Below are 21,979 nucleotides of genomic sequence, written 5' to 3'. Positions count from 1 at the left end.
AAAATGAGGGGAAAAAAAGAGTTTAGGGATACTTGGCAGCTACAGAACTGCCTCTTGTGGTGAACTTCTAATTGGGGAGACACAAACAGAAGCAGTCCACAGAGGCATCTTTATCTGGTGACGGGAGGCTTTGCTTCACTGATGTGATTGATGACAGGAGGAGTGTTTTAACAAGGCTGATGCCTGACAAAGGGCCATCATTCCCAGGGGATGCATTAATTGAAGTGCCACGCAGATCTGTGGGAACATATAAAGTGTTGTCATCAAGGGCAGGAAGAAGGCTGAGATGACCCCACTTCTCACTCTTACTCAGTGCCATTATTCTAAGACCTGTAAAAACCAAAGCCTTTGTCCCTTTGTATTTTTTTTTTTAAAATAGCGGCTTGGGCTATATTTATTATAGAAGTACTACTAAATCAGGCTTTGCCAACAATTCCTAAACTGTGTTTAGAGGAGGCATAAACAATCCCCTAGGAGTTAACACACAACTGTGGTATTAAATACTTTTCTTATAACACCTAATGTGCTATTCTTGTTTAGGTTGACAGATAGAATTATTCCAGCAATTCGCCAAGTCAGGAAAGACATTATGATTCTGCTACAATACTCAGCATATTCACATTCAAGTCAGATTAATTGGACAATTATTTATTAGGTACCCACTGATTGTCAGCATCTGCGAAAGGCACCGAGGAGACAGAACTGGGTAAGATACAGCCTTTGTCCTGGAGGAAAGAAGTCTGGGGAGGAGATGGTATTATATGCCATCAGGATGCAAATGAAGTAGTGACTTGAAAGCTAGATTACCTATGGTAGAGGTGGAATAGAGTATTGGTTTTGATAGAAAGAATACTTTTAATTATAAAAGTAATATAACTATATTACATTGAATGGAATATTCATAGTCTGGCTTCTTTCACTTAGCATAATGTTTTCAAGGGTCATCTATGTTGTAGCATGTATCAGTACTTCATCCTTTTTTATGACTGAATCTGTTGTACGGATATACACATTTTGTTTATTCATTCATCAGTTGATGAACACAATAGTCATTTCCCTTTTTGGCTATTATGAATAATGTTGCTATGAACATTCATGTACAAGTTTGTGTGTGGATATGTTTTCAGTTCTCTTTGGAATATGCCTAGGAGCATACTTGTTGGGTCACATAGTAACACAATGTTTTGAGGAACTGCCAAACTGTTTGTCAAAGGGGCTGATCGTTGCATATTTTATTGATTGGTTTCACAATCGTATATTTCAGCATTGTCTTATTGTAGCACATTTAACCTGCTTCCAGTTTCACTATGTTTAATATCTTCTTTCCTATAAACTGCTGTCCTTCTGAATTATATTATTAAGGCAGATTCCCATGGTGGGTCTTGTTTTTACCATCTTTTACTTTCAACCTACTTAAATCATTTAATTTGAAGCAGGTTTCTTATCAAAGTATATAATTAAATGATGTTTTTTAATCCACTCTACCAATCTCTGTATTTTAATTACTGTATTTTGACCAAATACATTTAAGACATTTATTGATCTGGTAGAGGTTGTGTGCCATTTAATCATTTGTTTTGTTTGTTTCCTCTGCTTCACATTCCTCTCTCTTTTCTTGCCTTCCTGTGGGTTACTTAAATATTTCTTAGGATTCCATCTTGATTTATTTGTAGTGGTTTTGAGTGCATTTCTCTGCACAGTTTTTGCAGTGGTTGCTGCTCTGGGTATAACAATATACTGTACGCACATGACTTATCACAGTTGATTGCTATCAGCAATTTACCACTTTAAGTGAAATGAAATCTCAGTTCCATTTAGGTTCCTTGAATTTCTCCACTTTTAAATATTATTGTCTTGAGCATTAGATGGTATTATAATTTTTGTTCAATCATCAAATGTGATTTATAAAATTCATGAGGAGAAGCATAGTTTACTGTAAGTATCCATACTTCTGCTCTTTCCATTACTCTTTTTTCCTTCCTGATGCTCCAAGATGTCTTTTTTTATCATTTCATTTCTGTTTGAAGAACGTCCAATAGCCATTCTTTATGGGTAGGTTTCCTAAGCAACAAACACTTTTAGTTTTGCTTCATTTGAGAATATCATTATTTCCCCTTCATTCCTGTGGGACAGTCTGGACACAGAACTTTCAGTTAACAGTTTTTTTCCTTCAGCACTTAAAAAATGTTGTGCCACCTCTTTCTAGCCCCCATGGTTTCTGATGAGAAATCTGCTGTCATTCAAATTGTGTTCTGCTATAGTAATGTGTCCCTTCTCTCTGGCTGCTTTTTCTTCTTTGTTTTTACTTTTCACATGTTTAATTATAAAGTGTCTTTGCATGGATTTCTTTCAGCCTATCCTGTTTGGGGTACACTCAGCTTCCTGAACCTGCATATTTATTCTTTGCTAAATTTGAGATGTTTTCATCCATTATTTCTTTGCACATTCATCCAGCTCTATTCTTTTTTCTCCTCTACTTCTTGGACTCCAAATATATGAATGCTGGCTCTTTATTACTGTCTCACAGGTCACTGAGTCTCATTTTTCCCCAGTCTTCTCTTTGTTATTCAGATTTAGTAATTCTATTGCTTATTTTCAAGTTCACTGATTCTATCATCTGTCATTTTAATTCTATTATAGAACCCATCCAATGAGTTTTCCATTTTGGCTATTGTATTTTTCAGTTATATAATTGCCTTTATTTCTTTTTTTTAAAAAAAAAAACTGGGACAAAAATGCACACCATAGTGGTTCTTTTATCAACGTTAAAAAAAAAATCTTCTTTAACTATTTCCTTGGGGAGCCTATTTTTTGTTTCAAAATAATTTGTAATTACTTGTTAAGGCATTTTTATGATGGCTGCTTTAAAATCTTTGTCAGATAAATCCAACACCTGGTTCATCCTGGAGGTGTCATCAGCTGGCTGTCTTTTCTTATTGTTGTGATTTGCTTGGTTCTTGGTATGACAGGTGATTTTAGATTATATCCTGGATATTTCGTCTATTATGTTAGAAGACTCTGGGTTCTACTTCAATCTTTTATTTTAGTAGGCAGTCACTATGTTTATGTTTAGCATGCAGGCCCTGGCCTACCTTTTGGTCTATGATTCCAGCGGCAGTTTAAATTTCAGAGCCTTTGCAGTGTTAACTTGGTTTATCAGGTGCTGCTGGAGCTCACAGTGGTCCTTGATGGTGTTACTTTAGGGGAAAGAAGTTTTCCCCAAGACGAGTCACCTGGTACCTCTAGGTTGGGGGAAGACAGCCTCCTGCCCATGGTGATGAAAACTTCTAGGTCAGACACTCCTGCGGCAGGATGCCCCTTGCCAGGGCTCCGTGGCTGCTCAGTGTCTCTCAGCAAGTGAGAGGAGCCTAGACCTGCCAGGGGAGTAATGCTTCCCCTGGACACTTGCCAGTGGGGATCCCTATACACTGCCCTTGAGGGTTGTATCAGACTCACCTGGTGTTGTCGGCAGGACCCCTGTTCCATCCTGGGCTCCCTTATGTTGCTAGTTTGGTGGTCAGGAAACACCAAACCTGGGTTACCTTCTTCTGTTGGGTGGGAGGTGATAAGACATCCTGTAACTATGTCCCCCCTCCAGTTTTGGGAGTACTTAGCTGGTTTGTTTTCTTCTTTACACCTTTCAGAGTTTTCTTTCTGATGTCTCTTGCATTATTTTATAATCATACTTATCCAGAATTGATAATTGTACTTATCAGGAAGGAGCAGGAGAAATGAGTCTTCCCTCTTGTCTGGACAAGTCAGAACACAATATTTTTAAAAATTTATATCTGCACAGCTTCCCCAAAAGCCAAAAGCCCAAGTTCTATCCTAGAATTATTTTTTAAATCATATATTCCAAACTTGAGTAAATTTGGATATTCCTCTGTTAATAGAGGAGGTAGCAGTAACACAAATTAAAGTGACTTAAAGACACTTTAAATTCCACAGTATGACAGCCTTTGGCATTTTCTATATCAATCCAGTATGGTGACTATATTCACTCATTTAACAAATATTTATTGAGTGCTTACTTTGCACCAGGTACTGTTTCAGTCACTGGGAAGGTAGCAGTAAAAAAAAAAAAAAAAATTTAAATCCCTGCCCTCCTGGAAGTTTACATTCTCTAAACCATGGAATATTTTTCATTTTAAACCAATTCAAATTATAGCAACTATGAAGCTTATTGTCTATTCATCCATAGGATGAGTTCTCAAATAGCAAACTCAACTTACATCTACTATACAAGGAGTATCACATTCCATTAGGTATTTTCAATCTTTTTTTGTGTGTAAAATTTAACTGTACTTGTGTAAGGAACTAGCTAAGTGCCTAAGTAGCTAAGTAAGCAAAATAACTATTTCAGTCAAAATTATATTTTCTGGGTGTCGTAGGCAAAAAAGTAGTTACAGAAAAGGGTGAGATCTCTGAGAAAAATGGCTTGGACGGTGAAGGGTAGAGAGATCTGAGGACTGCATCTTCAGGAACACATAAAGTTCAGCTCCAAACCACTCTCTCTTCTCTCTTTAGACTTTTCTTTAGGTGATCTCATCTGATTATAGAGCCAGCTGGGCTAAATAAACATGTTCCATACTTACACTCATAATTTAAATCTGCCCTGATATGAATAAAGATACAAACAAAATAAAATACAGAGCAAATACTTGAAGTAAACAGTGAAACATAGTATGTATAAGAAAATAAATGAGAACATCCTAGGGCTATAAAGAAGAGTTCTATCAGAAAAGTAACTTCCTATCTTCTAGTTTTTGTGAAAATTTCTATCTAAATTCAGATTTGTAGAAAAAATAAGATTTTGGAAGCTTTAGGAATCAAGTATGGTATACTTGAGGGAGAGTTATAAGTGCTGGATGTAATTGAAAATAACACTCAGAACCTACAGTAAATATATAACAAATTTATTTGAGAACTTGGGGAATAGGAAGCCAAAAATGTTCTTTGCACATGCTCATATTTGTTGAACAAATAAATTTTAAAAGGAATAAACTCAAAAATCAAGACAAAAATAGTAATGTAGTTTGGGTCGTGGCTGTGTAAGATTCTGAAGAGCGTGAGTATTTTAGTGTAAAATGTTCTTAGAAGTCAAGGAGAGAGGCCAGGAAAATGGATTTAAAAAAAAACAACAACGAAGTTTAAAATTTTAGCAGCAAAGTGAACGAATGACAGGAGAGGAAAAATGGTAAAGAAAGACTGACCAGTATGATCTGAAGTTGAAGAACATATGTGGGATTCTTACTGCTCTTTAATCAAATATGCAAAGGAACTTTGCCAAGTGAAATATTATAGGCATAACTAGACATCCTGGTGAGTATGATGAATGGAGAAAGAATAGGTTGGATTGGAGGTGGGTCAAAAAAGATGCATGTTAAGAAGGTGATATGACAGCTCTATGTAGCACATTTTGACAGTAGAACCTGAGAAGAAGAGAATTCCAGTACAGGGAAGTTCCAAGGCTGTCTTGAAAAATTATATAACCAGGTCAATCACAGGCTATAAGAAACTGCTGAAACCTACAACACTCACTCAATTTCAAAGCCCAAAGCTATTAGCAAGTCAGTCAGTTTACAACTGGTGGCCTCAAATAGTCATAGTTCCAAGCTGAAAACCAAATTATGAAAAGTTAACCTTTTCAACAACATAACCAACTCAGGAAAACATCCTTTAACTACTTTACCTATATGGGCTTAAAGATAGATTCTTATTGTGTTATCTTGGCTTATTTGGGAAGTTGTTGACTCTAACTTTTGATTTTAAATTATAAAGTTATCAAAACAAAACGAGCAACCAGAGCCACTTTAGTTTGGGTGCAGACACGGCAGCTGGCCCACAGAACGCATCCTTCAGTACGTGCTTGAGGCTGGCTCATATGGCAGACGCTTCTTTATTCTGTACTGTTAGAGCTAGAATCAAACCAGTTTCATTTGTGCTTAGCTTCACTCATCTATCCTCAAAAGCCTCCTACAATTTAATAACTTCTGACCCAAATTAGGTTGAGGTTAGAACAAAAGGCAAACTGTGATTTTTGTTAAAGAATCCTGCCCAGTACCTCAAAAAAATAATTTAAGTGCTAGGTGGTCCCTCAACTTTCACAGTCTCAACTACTGGTTTTGTCTCCTTAAAAGGCTCTGTTTTGTGAGGGGGAGGAAGTTGGCTGATAGTCAGTGGTATTTTCTCACTTTTCAAGGCACAGGGCAGTGCCTACTGTGCAGGTCTGATTTACCAGCCAGAACACAATGTTCAGGGGCCTCTGAACCTGAAGAGGGTCATCTGATCCCTCAGTAACAGGGTGACTCACCACCTCCATCATTTGGCTCTACTGCCTGCCACTAAGGATTAAGATGATCAAGCACTGGCTCCTTCTCCTATGACTACATAACTCCTCTTCAAAATCATTTTCCAATATGATTCATTCTGTTTATATCGATTTATCTCATGCATTATATTTAGGTATGGAAAACTTACTAAAAATATGAAGCAGGGTAATAAATAATTTATGATTATTTGGCAAACCATTTAAAAGAGCACAAGTGGGGGCTTCCCTGGTGGCGCAGGGGTTAAGAATCCACCTGCCAATGCAGGGGGCACGGGTTTGAGCCCTGGTCCGGGAGGATCCCACATGCTGTGGAGCAACTAAGCCCGTGCACCACAACTACTGAGCCTGCGCTCTAGAGCCCGCGAGCCACAACTACTGAGCCCGCGTGCCACAACTACTGAAGCCCGCACACCTAGAGCCCATGCTCCACAACAAGAGAAGCCACTGCAATGAGAAGCCCGTGCACCTCAACGAAGAGTAGCCCCGCTCGATGCAACTAGAGAAAGCCTGCGCGCGGCCAAAAATAAATAAATAATTTTTTTAAAAAAAATTAAATAAATAAATAAATAAAAGAGCACAAGTGATGCAAAGGGGAGAACAAAAAATCAGTTTCCTGTTAGAAACGGCAAAGATTTAATTATTGTTTTTTTAAAAGGAGAGCCTATATTTTCCAAAATGTTGAATAAGCCTACAGTAAGTCCAAATATCAGAATTTCCAAGATGTGTATATATGCTAATTAAGTGATACTCTGGTAAATTTATCTTCATTAATGTGTGAATTTTGTGCTTGCTATTATATATAATTAATTAAGGGCAAGAACCACAATCTGCCCATGGATGTACTTCAATAATTTAAAATTTTTCACAAAGCTTTATTTTATCTCCTAGTTTGTACGCACATGTCGCCACAGAGCCTTCATGTGTTTCTGCCTGGTGCGCTGTAACTCAACATATTTTGCTGTATCATTGCGCAGTGGGGCACAGGACACTGTAATTACAGCATAATCACAGTAAAACTCTGAACCTTCTTATTGGTAAGAATCTTTTCATCGGTGAGGAAAACAGAGAAAGTGTGCCAAAGTGATTTCAGATAGCCGTATACTATCACTTACAAGACTTGTACTAAGGTTTATCTTTAAACACATACACAAAATGTAGACAGTGATAGTTGATACATATATGAATTGGTCTACAGCTTCCCTATTCCCATATTTATCTATGAGTTCTTCTGAAAAAATGGTGGTGGGGAATGATTTTTTTTTAATTGTGATAAAATGCATATTAACATAAAATTTGCCATTTAAACAATTTTCAAGCATGCAATTCAGGGCCATTAAGTACGTTCACACTGTTGTGCAACCATCACCATTATCCACCTCCAGAACTTTTGCACCTCCCCCAGAGACTCTACACCCATTAAACATGAACTCCCATTTCCCTGGTCTCCTGAGCCCTGGTAATGACTAGTCTACTTTCTATCTCTATGAATTTGACTCTTGTACATACCTCATATAAATGGAATTATACAGACTTTGTCCTTTTGTGTCTGGTTTATTTCACTGAATAATGTCTTCAAGGTTCATCCATGTTGTAACGTGTCAGAACTTCCTTCCTTTTTACAGCTGAATATCGTCAATAACGCTGCAATGAACATTGGTATACAAATATCTTAGTCCCTCTTTTCAATTCTTTTGGGTATATACCTAGAAGTGGAATTGCTTTATCATATGGTAATTCTGTGTTTAGTTTTTTTAAAGGGATTATCATCTATCTTCTATAGAGGCTGCACTATTTTACATTCCCATCAGTAATGCATAGGGTTCCAATTTTTCCACATCAGGATGATTGTTTTTTAAGAATAAAAATATGAATTAAAATTTTTTGACAAAATTTCTCATCTTATTTCTTTTCATTTCTCTTCTATTTGTCACTTGATTTTATCACCAAAATCAAAACCACAGGATTTATGATGCAAGATTTAGTCTGATTAGAGTCCTAATTCCAAGAAGTCTATGGAGAGGGAGAGTCAGAGAAAGTTAAAGTTATAAAAGTTAATTCACAGAATAGGTATGTGGAATGGGGTCAGAGGGCAGAGTTCCCTCCCTAAAATCTTAATGCTGTGCTACATTCCTTAGAACATGATGGCAAATTCAACTTACAACAAGAAGCTGAAAAGGAAGACAAAAGCAAGCTCTGAAAATAGCAAACTACAGGTAGGTATGTACAAATGAAAAAGGGACAGTGAGTTTTGTCTTTCAGAAGGAAGTAGAATTGAAGATAATTAGATAATTAGATAATGTGCACCTACACTTTCTATGGCGTACCGATGGAGAGGTAATCAAGAATTAGGATTATTATTTCTGACATTTTCTTCAGACTGTTGTATAAGGTGAATGATGATAATTTGGTCTAAAATATTATACACATTTGTTTAGATAAAATAAAGGAATGTTTAAAAAATTGAAATTAAGTAAAACATTCAAGATTTTAAACAGGGTAGAATTAGAATCATCATTTTAGAAATAGGAAGAATTATTTAAAAAAAGTAAAATGATAGATTCATAAAGCAACTTCTTTAATTAACATACACAATATACAGTTTCTCAAGTTCATATAGTATGCCTGTTATGACACTTTACAAAATATTCATGTAGACATTAAAATTCTAATGTTCCTAAATTTGTCTATACCATAATATTATAAAGGGAATATTTTACATATATATTTAACAATTTCATATAAAAAGATATTCTCCTAAAGCATAACAATAATTTTCACCTTACAAAACACAGTAATATAAATTTAAGGAAACAAAACGGCATTTTCCTGATAAATCCAAATTCTTATTAACGAGAGAATAAGATAATTTAGTTGAATTTTGTCAAAATTAATTCAAAAAAGAATTTCAGAATTATTATCTGGATATAATGGAATACTGCCACCATCTTACAGAGTTACTTAAAAATTATTCACATAGGATTTTGATTAGTTGAGCTACTACATGCACATTGAGACTATTTCCAAGTAGACGATAACGCTGTTTGACTGTTGTCTTCTCAGGAAATCCTAGAAAAGAAAGGTAACGATTTATAATACAATCACTTGCAATATTAACTTCCAGAGATAAAAGGGTGTATCCTTTAGTAAAAGCACCGTGGTTATTTACATAAATAAGTCCCTAAGGTCTCCATGAAGTTCAATTAACAAATGAGAATTTGGAGCCAAAAATATTATATAACATTTCATTGCTTACACAATGTGATATTATCATATCACATATCATATTTGCTCAGTACACACACGTACACACATAACATCCACAGAACTAATAGAAATCTGAGCACTAGTACACTTTAGGAAAAGCAGTGGCTACCATTATTTCAGTTATGTAATAGCAGCCTTCAGGAGACAGAATTCACATACTATAAAATGCAGTTTTTTTTTAAAGGGAGACTTTTTATTTATTTATTTATTTATTTATCCATCCATTCATTCATTCATTCATTCATTTATGACTATGCCACATGGCTTGTGGGATCTTAGTTCCCCAACCAGGGATTGAACCTGGGCCCTCAACAGTGAGAGCGAGGAGTCCTAACCGCTGGACCACTGGGGAATTCCCTAAAATGCACCTTTTTAAAGGGTACAATTCAGTGGTTTTTAGTATAGTTGCAGAGTTTTGCATACATCCCCACTATTTAATGCCAGAACAGTTTCATCACCTCAGAAAGAAAGCTGGCCCACAGCTAATATCATACTCAATAATGAAAGCTAAAAATTTTCCTCTAAGATCAGGAACAAGACAAAGATACCCACTCTTGCCACTTTTATTCAACATGGTATTAGCAGTCCTAGCCCAAACAATTAGGCAAGAAAAAGAAATAAAAGGAATCTAAATTGGAAAGGAAGAAGTAGAACTATCACCATCTGCAAATTACACGATATTATACATAGAAAACCCTAAAGACTTCATCAAAACATGGTTAGAATAAATGAATTAAGTTGCAGTATACAAAATCAATATATAGAAATCTGCTGATTTCTATACATTAACAACAAACTATCAGAAAGAGAAAATAAGACAACAATCCCATTTACAGTCGCATCAAAAAGAATAAAATACTGAGGAATAAATTTAGCTGTTGATGAAAAAAATTGAAGACACAAATAAAGGTACTCCATGCTCATGAACTGGAAGAATTAATATTGTTAAAATGTCTATATTATCCAAAGCAACCTACAGATTTAATGCAATCCCTATCAAAACTCCAATAGTATTTTTCACAGAAATAGAAACCACATCCTCAAATTCCTATGGAATCACAAAAGATCCCAAGTAGCCAAAGCAATCTTGAGGGAGAAGAACCAAGCTGGAGGCATCACGATGCTCCCTGACTTCAGACTACATTACAAAGCTAAAGTAATCAAAACAGTATGACATTAGCATAAAAAGACACAGAAATCAAAGGAACAGAATAGACAGCCCAGAAATAAACCCACACATATATGGTTAATTAATTTATGACAAGGAGCTGACAATATACAATGCGGAAAGGAAAGTCTCTTAAATAAATGGTGTTAGGAAAATTGGACAGGTACATGCAAAAGAATGAAACTGTACCACCATTTTACACCATACACAAAAATTAACTCCAAATGAATTAAACACCTGAACGTAAGACCTGAAACCATAAAACTCCTAGAAGAAAACATAGGTGGTAAATTCCTTGACATCAGTCTTGTCCATGGTTTTTTGGATCTGACTGTAAAAGCAAAGGCAACAAAAGCAAAAATAAACAACTGAGACTACATCAAACTAAAAAACTTCTGCACAGCAAAGGAAATAATGAGCAAAATGAAAAGGCAATCTACTGAACAGGAGAAAATATTTGCAAATCATATATCTGATAAGGGTTTAGTACCCAAATTATATAATGAAGTCATAAAATTCAACAGCAAAACAATAAATAATCAGATTAAAAAATGGGCAGAGGACTTGAATAAAAATTTTTCCAAAGAAGACATACAGATGGCCAATAGGCACATGAAAAGATGTTCAACATCACTAATCATCAGGGAAATGCAAATCAAAACCACAATGAGATATTACTTCACATCTGTTATAATGGCTATTATCCAAAAGACAAGAAATAACAAGAGCTGGAAGGAACATGGAGAAAAGGGAACTCTTAGGCACTGACGGTGAGAATTTAAATTGGTGCGGCCACTATGGAAAACAGTATGGAGGTTCCTCAAAAAATTAAAAATAGAACAATCATATAATCCACCAATTCCACCCTGGGTATTTATCCAATGAAAACAAAAATACTAATTAGAAAAGATACATGCACCCCCATGTTCATTGCAGCATTATTTACAACAGACAAGATATGGAAACAACCTAAGTGTCCATCGATGGGTAAATGAAAAAAGAAAATACACACACACATACACACACCATGGAATACTACCCAACCATAAAAAAGAATGAAATGGACCTTGAGGGTATTATACCAAGCGAAGTCAGAGAGACAAATACTGTATGATCTCACTTATATGTGGAATCTAAAAACCAAAGCAAGCAAACAAACAAATTTAAAAAACCAAGGTCATAGATACAGAAAACAGATTGGTGGTTGCATGGGTGGGGGAAAAATGGGTGAAACGGGTCAAAAGGTACAGACTTCCAGTTATAAAAATAAATAAGTCCTGGGGATATATAATGCAGAGTATGGTGACTATAATTAGTAATACTGTATTGCATATCTGAAAATTGCTAGGAGAGATCTTAAAAGTCCTCATCATAAGAAAAAAACATTTTGTAACGATGTATGGTAATGGATATTAACTAGATTTATTGTGGTGGGTGATCATTTTGCAATGTATACAAATGTAGAATCATTATGTTGTAATGTTGTACATCTGAAACTAATACAATGTTATATGTTAATTATATACTTCAATACAAACTTTTTAAAAAGAATGCTGGCACCCATTAGCAGTCACTCTCCACGTCCCCTCCCTGCCCCTCAACTACTGATCTACTTTCTATTCTAGAGATTGCCTATTCTGAACACTTCATACAAATGGAACCATACAATATGTTGTCTTTTGTCTCCAGCTGCTTTCGCGTAGTGCTTTCAAGGTTCATTCATGTTGATTCTGGAATATTTTTTAAAAGCAAATTATTCTATGTTTAATATCTTAGTCCTTATAATAACATTATGTATTAACATTATGTACATTGTATAATATGACTATAAAATATAGTATAACTCAAACATCAAGCACATCAGTAAAAATTATCTGATCCAAGGGAAAAAAAGGCTCATTCATGTTATAACATGTACCAATAGTTCATTCCTCTCTCTGTCTGAATAATATTCTATCTTATGGATATACCACATTTTATTTATTCATTCATTCATTAATAGACATCTGGGGTTTTTCCCTACTTCTTGATTATTATAAACATTGATGTTATGAACATGTACGTATGTGTGTATGTGTTAAGCTTTTTTCAGTTCTCTTGGATATACACCTAGGGGTGAAATTGTGGGGTCATACAGTAACTCTGTGTCTAACATTTGAGGAACTGCCAGAATGCTTTCTAAGGCAGCTGCACCATTTTATCTTCCCACCAACAGTGTACAAGGGATCTGATTTCTCCACAATTCGTTAACACTGTTATTGTCTACCTTTTTGTGAAGTGGTATCTTACTGTGGTTTTGATTTACCTTTCCCTAATATCTAATAATGTTGAACATCTTTTCATGTGCTTATTGGTCATTTATTTATTTTCTTTGGAGACATGTCTATTGAAATCCTTTGCCCACTTTTAAGTTGGATTATTCTTCTTTTTATTGTTGAGTCATAAGAGTTCTTTATATATTCTGGATACAAGTCCCTCAGAGTTGCTTTTTTACATTCTGCTTCCACAAACTGACATTCTCATACTGAAGTTCAATTTGCTACATTCTTTTTCAAAACAAAGTGGCCCACAGATACTACATTTGCTGGAACAAAACTTTGCACATACCACCGTAAAAGACTGTCCATGCATAAGAGTGGATGCCAGAATCTTAGTTACAATTCCAGAATTTCACATTCAGAATCCTTTGACATAGCAATTAAATAAAGGAAAAGCAAATCAGGTAATGAAGGAAATAATTAAAGAGCATTAAAAGTAGCAAAATTTCATATAGCAAAATTTCAAAACCTGATAAAGTTGCTTCATCAACACTAGACATTATACTTACTGCAATAAAATAACAGTGATTACCATAATAAAACTATATTTGCAATTGAGCATGATCATAAAATTGCTATTATAAAGATAATATGTCTTAGGCAAGCACATTAGTCATTTCAAATTATTTACTTCAAAGTAGCCAGAGGCAGAAATACCTACAAACAAACTTTTAGACCACCCCTAGGATGATGTCTTGAGATATCAAGATTATATCAGAGGGGAAGAAATGTCTGAAAACAAACAAGTCAGATTTGTAAAAATTATATATATATACACATACATATATACACATATATACATATGCATGTGTGTATTTTATACATAGATATTAAAATCTAAACTCACTTGTGGAAAGAATTACATAATTTTGTAAAGCTAAAAGGTGACTTTTTAAAAACTTAGGTACATTAAAAATAATAATCCTCAAAAGCAAAGAAACCTAGAATTAACAAGGTCAAGAGAGCAGCTTTTATTCAGTAAGTGTCGGTTAGTGTCTGTCTCTTCCAAAGCCTGCTGTCTCATGAATGCATGACACTGGCCACAAAGAGAACCAGGGCAAAACGTGCGGGAGAGTCAATGCAAATCCATCATGGCCGGTAGACAAGCAACTCAAAGAATGCCCATTTTGGACCCAGGGTCAGTGATGTCAGAGGCACACGTGAAGGACAGTTCTGTCACAGTGCTGCTCAGTGGTGACAACAGGGCACTGACTATACACATATATCACATATTTTAAAATAAGGTAAAGCTATTAAAAAGGCTTTCTCGCATGTATTATACATATATTTTCAGAGAACTTTGAAAAATCCTATTTTACCCCTTAGATATTTTTAAATACTGAGAAAAAATATTTATGAAGTAAAGGCTATAACATCTATCATTTAAAATATAAAAGCACGAATTTTATATTATGTGTCAGATAGGTTGTAAGCATGTGACATACGTTAACTCACTTAACTGTTACAACAGCCCTATGAAGTCGGTGCTATAATTATCCCCATTTTACAGATGCATAAACTACGGCAGAGAGTGGCTTCAGTAGGGCTAGGATTCACACTCGGTCAGTCGAACTCTGGGGTCTGTGCTAAATTTCATTATTACCAAAGTGATTGCTACTGCTTGAAAAAATAAGCACTCAAGTAAAACTTAGAAATTAGTTGCTATTAGACGGTAAATCTCTTTTCTCTCTGTAGTAGTACAGAAAGTACCTTTGATTGCTCATCCTAAAAAATGAAAAAAAAAAAATAAGTAACCAGGACAGTAGACTGGGAATTAAATTCCTGAGTCCAATTCTCAGTTCTTTGTTTTATTGATGTTCTCACTCACTTTGTGACATAAACTAAGACACGGAAAGTCTATGTTTTCTTAAAAAACACTCCCCGGGATGTTTCAAACTGAATGAGATCACCAAGAAAAAGGCAGAGAGTACAAAATAAACCTGGTTGCTGTGACTATGCTTGGAGAATCAATTACCAAGAGGGTAGTCAAATTCTGTTGGCAATTTGCTCCCAATGTACAAAAAGATGCTTTCCACACCTCACCTGTAAATCCATTATTTAGATTTTAAAACATGGTCTATTTAACCCACGATGTTCTTCAAGAATAGGACTGTATTAATATTACAACAACATTAGATTTCGCGAAGTTTGGCTTTTCTGCATTCAAGCTCCCAATCAGTTATCAAAAGCACATTTCCTCCTTGTGCAGCCCTGGAAGCACGTGAGGGAGGTCTGTCTCTCTCCCTTCCCATGAGCCAGGTACTCGGAACACACCCACCGCAGCCCAGGAGACTGATGGCATCCACAGAGCAAGCGCACCAGCGCCCAGGAAGCGGGATCAGGGAGGGGCGGGTGCTCTAAGGAGCAAAGGCGCTGTGTCCAGTCTCCTAATAGCAACAATCCCTGGCTTTCCTCGACTACTTGTCTCTCTCCCTTGGCAACCGTATCTTCATTTGTCTTCTTGAGAGTCCATCTTCAGATTCCCTAATTTCGTGTCAATTCTGGCATCTGTGCCCCTGAGTCACCCTTACTTTCCATTAGGAAAGCTCCTTTCTAGACCACCTCTCCACTTTTTCTTTTCTCCACTTAAACCTTGTGGGGAAGGAAAGGTATATAATTGATAAGAGTGTATCTCCGAGGAGAAGTACAAATACATACCTCCCCACCACACAAAAATAAATTCCTCAATTGCCTGTTAATTTCTTCATTAAAAAAAAGACAATTCTAGGCATTCTTTCATAAGATCTAGTGTGAGGTTATTCGAATAGTACTCCTAGAAGCAAAAAAATAAATTCGAGGAAGAGATGCTATTAACAATCATCTGTAGGGAGAAGTGAGGAGTTGCCGATTTGGCCCTTCTGTTCCTGCAAAGCACCTGGAACCATTACTGGAGTAAAAGGAGAAGGGGAACTGAGTCTGAAGGGAATGGACTAGGGCAGGTTATGAAGAAAGCAGACACAGGAGGGAAGGAAAATGTCAAAGATGGCACAATCAGGAAAGGAAGCGCTCTCACATCCATCTGGGCAAGGGTTTATTCATAAACTATGCACGAGTCCCTAATGAATTTTGAGACCTTTAATCAGTGAAAGCTGGGGTCTGCATGTATCCCACATACCGAACTCTGGAGGAAATCCAAGGAGATTTGCTATTTCTTTAGGAGTGAAAAATCGAAGTTGAAGCATTAACAATCTTGTTATCTTTTCTTCTTGTGACAAATTGGTAAGGGATTTGTAGATATTCTCAATCTGTAGGAAAACATCCAAAGTAACTAATAAAGTAGAGTGCAATTAGACTTGTTAAGATAATATCATCTATTGTGAGGCAGTTTAAAAATGATGGGCATATAGTCCTCTGTAACACATGGCAGCCCAGGGTAAAAAGTCTCTGTGCAATGAACTGTGTAACTGGTTCATCAAGGGCCAGATAAACTCAGAGAACAAACAAAACCTTAATGTTGAATACATCAGGATACTCTCAGTGTATCTGTCATTTTTGGTCCCTCAAAAATTAACTCATAAGAATAGAAATAATAAATGACAATATAACATAAAAGAAATGTAGTGAAAGACACAAAAAAGAAACTTGGTCAACCAATAAGTCGATTTTACAAAGCAAATAAGCAGCCATTAAAATGTTACTGTTTATGACTAATTTTATCAAATTAAGATATTTTCTTAAAATGATAAAATATATTTAATAAATATGACTTCTCAAATCCAGACATTCATTTGTCTCTGATAGGGTTTTTGGCAAGGGTAAATTGTATTAACAGTAAGAGTTTAAATCAGCATAAAAGAAGATAACGTGATTTCACTTCAAAATTATTCAGAAGTATATAAAACTTGCAATATATCAAGCTTGTATTCAACCATGATACCATAAAGAATTAGCAATTGAAGGATTAATAAAAAGCCTTCCTAAAATATAGATTTTTTTTCCCTAACAGGCATTTTTATAGTATGTGCTCCAAAGGAAGGCTCCAATACTAAGATATTTGTGCATAATTTTAGAGAACATTAAGTACTGGACTCTGCATTTCAAATTACTCTTTATGGAATAGAAAGAAAAACAAAAGGTAAGAAAAAAAAAAGAAAGTAAAAACATAAAACACTTTCTGTACATATACTCATATCTAGCAACAAGAAGAAGAAAAGATTTATTCTATAGTAAATAATTATTATATACACATATTCATTCCAGTTGAACATGTAAACTTATTTTAACATTCTCAAATTTTAAGTATTAAAGACAATTTTATTTAAAATAATTTTCAAATATTTTAGTTCTGCAGCATGCATACTACCTGCACATCCTCTGTGGTCTGCAGCACAGATCCTGTCCCTTCTATGTAGCGTCCATAACTAAAAAATTAACACAAATATTTTGTAGCATCTAATATATTTGCTAATGCTAAATTTCTTAAATATTTCTTGAATGAATGAATCTTACATAGTTGTTAATACATCCTTCTGAAATATTCTAAATAATATCACATAAATATGCTTTGTAATTAAAAAACTTACCAGGTGCAAGACATAAGATCAGTCTGTTTAAACTTCTCAGACACTAAACTTGGCATAGTTTTTGTTGTGTAAATACTAGTCTGCATATACATTATTAATTCTCATATTTTAAATGTTCATCACATTTAAATGCACAGAAAGTATGCATTTGTTATGACTTTATATCTAAATGCTATTCAATACTGACATCCCTGCCACATTAGACCAAATGTTATGTAGGTGAAAATAAATTGCTGCTCTTTTCTTATAATGCCTGAACCATCATTTCTTCTCATGAACCCAAAACCATACTCTCCAGTCTCATGACAAACTCAGGCCCACCAAACATGCATCTGCCTCTTACTGTAACACTGTATGTTTTTACTCTTTATAATAAAACAATCAGACTATTGTTAAAAATGTATTAAAAATACCAAACACTACAGAAATGCAAGGTATTAGTAATATTTCTTTCCCTAAGATCATTGCCAAGCTGGCTGTTTGACATTTTATCATTTTTTCCTAATAGATGAATTTAAAATAGAAATTAGAGAAAGTCACCATCAAAGAAAAGCTGTTTTCTTATATATCACGTGTGTGTTTGTGTTTATATTATCTACACTAAAATAGACTTCTACAATAAGGCTTCTTTTATACCATTTTTATAATTATAAAAGAATTTCAAAGTTGTTTTTTTATTACAAAATTGATAAGTCCTGTTTTATGAGAGTCCTAAACAGAACCTAGCAGACTTGGAAATATACAACAGCTGAGTGAAGTCTTTTAAGGTAATGGAAAGCAATAAACCCATTCCCCTGAAAGTACAAGGACAGAGTATGATAAAGTCAGGATGAGCCTGGTACGATTATATCAGGGACATACTGTCTTGTGCAAGACAACTAGCTAGTAGGTAGAGAGAGAAGGCTTGAATGTTTAAATCATACAACTACCTATCAAAAGAGCTTCAGTGGCATTAACAAACAGGGGTAGGGATGGATCTTTTACAAATTTTTCTTGAAGGGTCTAATTTCCCCCCTTCTTCCTAGGTTTAAAAAAAAAAAGTTGAAAAACACATTAACTCTTGAGAAAAAATCCAAAGGGTGTCCCCTAAATGTCCATCAACAGGTAACCAGTAAAAGAAATTATGATATACCTATACTATGAACATATGAAAGTCCTTTAAGCACCCATAGGTAATAATATCCAAATTATACTGCGCAATGAAAAAAAGAGCACGTAATAATGAATATAGTATGCTACCATTTACTTAAAGGAGGGGGTAAAAATATACATGTATATTTAAACACACCTCACATGCAATACCTCTGGAAGACTAGAGAGTAAACTGAAATCATCGGTTGCACGTAGGGAGGGAAACCAGATGAACAAGAGGCAGAATTGGAAGGGAGTCTTACAATCTTGGTTCCTTTTGAATTTTGAACCATAAGAATATACTACTAATTCAAAAAACTAAATAAAATTTAAATATGCTATAATGTGCTCCAGGATATTCAATGTTATTTCTTGATATTAAATTTTAATTTCTTCTTATACATTGATCATGAAAGTGGACAGAAATTTTTGAGGTACTATAAAAAGAAAGGTGCTAAAAATTTAGCAATTCACCATCTATAGAAACCATGTCTCCACTGTGGGTAATTAAGCTCCTATGAAGGTCACCAAACAATGGCATTGTCTTCTATGAGCACTTTTGTGGACTGTGCACATCATGTTCTGCCAGAAGGAATTTTCACTTGTGCATTCTACTGGAACATGAAAGCAGGCAATTAAGGGTGAAAAAAATCATTCTAGCAGAAACATTTTATAAAATGCTCCTTGTTTTGAGAAGAGCTAAAAGAAACAATAGTTATGAAAACCTGGTTATTTTGGATATGCCATGAATAGAAACTCTTTAAAACCTACCCTTTCGTAAAGCATGTGGACCTTCTGGATGTGGGCTGAACAATGTCTAACAAAAGAGCATATCGCAGCAATGACTCTGGTGGTAAAAAGTATGAATTCATGTCAATGTCATCTTCTAGAAAATCTCTCAGCATTCGCACAGAGAGATCACTGTCCTGTTGATGTTTCCTGTCAATTTCTCCTGCAGTTTCAAGCTTAAAAAGAATGGCCTCTTTTCCAGAACATTGTGTGCTGCTATCAAAGCATATGTTTGGCTCAATTTTCTTTTCTTCAATTTTCTTTTCTGCATCTATCGCATGTTTTTGTGGATGTTCAGATTCAGTTTGGGGAAACTCCATCAGTACCTGGCATTAAGTAAAAATACACAAACTCTCAAAAGCTTTCTTAAAAATAAAAGACATATTAATAACAGCCATTCAACATTATGTAAAAAAATTCTTTAGCTTTTACTGAGTTGTCATTAAAAAGATAGAAATTGAGGTTTACTAGTATTTATACAAGTTATTACAAGTTTTTCATCATATAGTGATAGGCATCAGGCTATAGATGATTTATTTCATGAAATTACTGCTTTCTGAATTAATAAAACCATTCAACAAAGTAACAGGAAGTATGTTGAATATAGAGACAGCATAACATTTGGAAAAGAAGTTGAGAAAGTAACAGGAACATTTCCAGAAAATGTGTTTTTGATCAAAGTTTGCCACTCCCCTTCAATTAAAAAAAAAAAACAAAACTAGAACATACTCATGATCTAAAGGAAAATTAGTAATTAAAAATGAAAAGCACTCTTCACCCTGAAAGGTTATTTCTATCCCTGAGTCCCACAGGAAAAACTTGTTCCTGCAAAACAGGTAACCATTTATAAAGTCCTATTTTGGGAAAGAAAGAACAGTTCCAGGAATTTTTAATGATGAAATCTTTGTTCGCATACCTTATATACTGTTTTTGGAACTGCCCACTATTAAAGGGAGATATATTGCTATTTTATTATATAACACAATATTGTATAATACTGATATTGTATTACAGAGGATTCAAATGATACTAACGAAGCCCTGTTAGTAGGACATGACTTTTGAGTTCTTACCTGTGAGGGTTATAGAGAGCTTCACTGAACCACTGAAACTCTGTTATCCACACCAATTTTCAGCAGAAGCATATAAAATTGCTAGCATAATGAGAAATCCTATATATAGCAATTGAGCATTTTATTCTAGCTTGTACTAATCATTACCATATTTTAATCAATTAAGGTTAAATAGCATAGATTTCAAATAAAATGCAAATGATGTGTGAAAATACTCAAGCCATTTTTAAGATAGTATACTATTTTATCAAAAGTAGTCAATGGCTTCTATTGAGGGAGAAAAATAATAGATGCAAAAGAGTCAATGGTCAGAAGAGAAATTATAGGGGTAAAAGAAGGATAACAACACTAATGGTAATTTTTTTACTTTTAACTTATTTCTTTTTCTAATGATGAAAGAAAAGTTTCTGGTTTTGTTTCAAGCAATTAAAGTGGCATCAGGAGGCTGAAAAGGCCTACAAGACAGACCTCGGGCATAGTCTATATTACAGGCACGGGAGGACACACATAAACCTCTGCGAATATACTCCAATAAAGATGTTAAAAAAAAAAAAAAAAAAAACCTCTGCAAAGTAGTTCCTGAAAATAAATTAGCAGACTGAGATATATTTACAACAGATAAATAATAATGATGATGATGATAACAACAATAATAATAATAATACCTGACCAGGGGCTTGAAAAGGGAACGGCACTGACTGAAGCTTTGCAATAAGGAAATACCGTAGCCTTGAATTTGGAATGCCAAGCTGCAAGTAAAACAGGGCAGTTAGTTGCTATAGGATACTAAAGAGATCTGTATCAACTTTTAGCACCTAGTAAAAAAAGTCATACAGTTATACATTAGTTTCTGCCAGACAAAATTCTATTATCGATTTGTGGAAGACTTCTCTGTAGCAAATTCTTAAACCTTTTAAACTGTCACTCTGTACCTTTATTTGAATGAAATAAAGATGGAATCAGATGAATCATATGTCTATGAGTCACTTTCATTTTATATTTCCCAGGTAAAAAGTCATATAGACATTCTTACATTCATTATGAATAGTATAGTAATCATAAAAAAATAAAATTCACATATAGCTATAAAATTCAGATATAGAAAGTAATAACCATGTCAGAACTAACTGCAAGATTTACCTATAATATTATCCAAAATGGAGTCATTCTTTTTACTGAATCAAATTCCCTTTGGGAAAATTTATATAAGAATTTACATTTGTGGTACTTACAGAGGTTGGAGACAACAGAAATTCTTGGTACTGAAAGCCACAATTTCCTATTGTTTGTATTAACAGGTCTCTGAAAAGGCAAAGGGAAAGAAAAAAGCTTTCACTCTATAGTTCAAAATAGGGTTCTTATATAAAATATTATACATAAAAC

The 21,979-nt window shown here is 34.7% G+C and overlaps 1 protein-coding gene across 4 annotated transcripts in view; it reads right to left on the bottom strand.

The window, feature by feature from the left end:
- Positions 1 to 7,845: 7,845 nt before the first annotated feature.
- The window catches only part of TRDMT1 (tRNA aspartic acid methyltransferase 1), a 57,644-nt gene continuing 43,510 nt past the window's right edge, over positions 7,846 to 21,979 (bottom strand). For 3 of the 4 annotated variants that reach the window (XM_061181549.1, XM_061181552.1, XM_061181551.1), the window contains exons 6-11: positions 21,829 to 21,898; positions 21,262 to 21,345; positions 19,507 to 19,850; positions 17,385 to 17,442; positions 16,197 to 16,326; positions 9,156 to 9,397 (exon numbers count right to left, since the gene is read on the bottom strand). In XM_061181549.1, coding sequence (XP_061037532.1) covers positions 9,297 to 9,397; positions 16,197 to 16,326; positions 17,385 to 17,442; positions 19,507 to 19,850; positions 21,262 to 21,345; positions 21,829 to 21,898 — 787 coding nt within the window. In that variant the 3' untranslated portion in view covers positions 9,156 to 9,296. Of the gene's footprint in view, positions 7,973 to 9,155; positions 9,398 to 16,196; positions 16,327 to 17,384; positions 17,443 to 19,506; positions 19,851 to 21,261; positions 21,346 to 21,828; positions 21,899 to 21,979 lie in introns of those variants that run through there. The other variant, XM_061181550.1, reaches the window with a different exon arrangement.

The sequence above is a fragment of the Eubalaena glacialis genome, chromosome 2 (assembly GCF_028564815.1).
Source record: "Eubalaena glacialis isolate mEubGla1 chromosome 2, mEubGla1.1.hap2.+ XY, whole genome shotgun sequence".
Lineage (NCBI taxonomy): Eukaryota > Metazoa > Chordata > Mammalia > Artiodactyla > Balaenidae > Eubalaena > Eubalaena glacialis.
The sequence above is the reverse complement of the archived record's forward strand: the minus strand, read 5'-3'. Positions and strand labels throughout refer to the sequence as shown.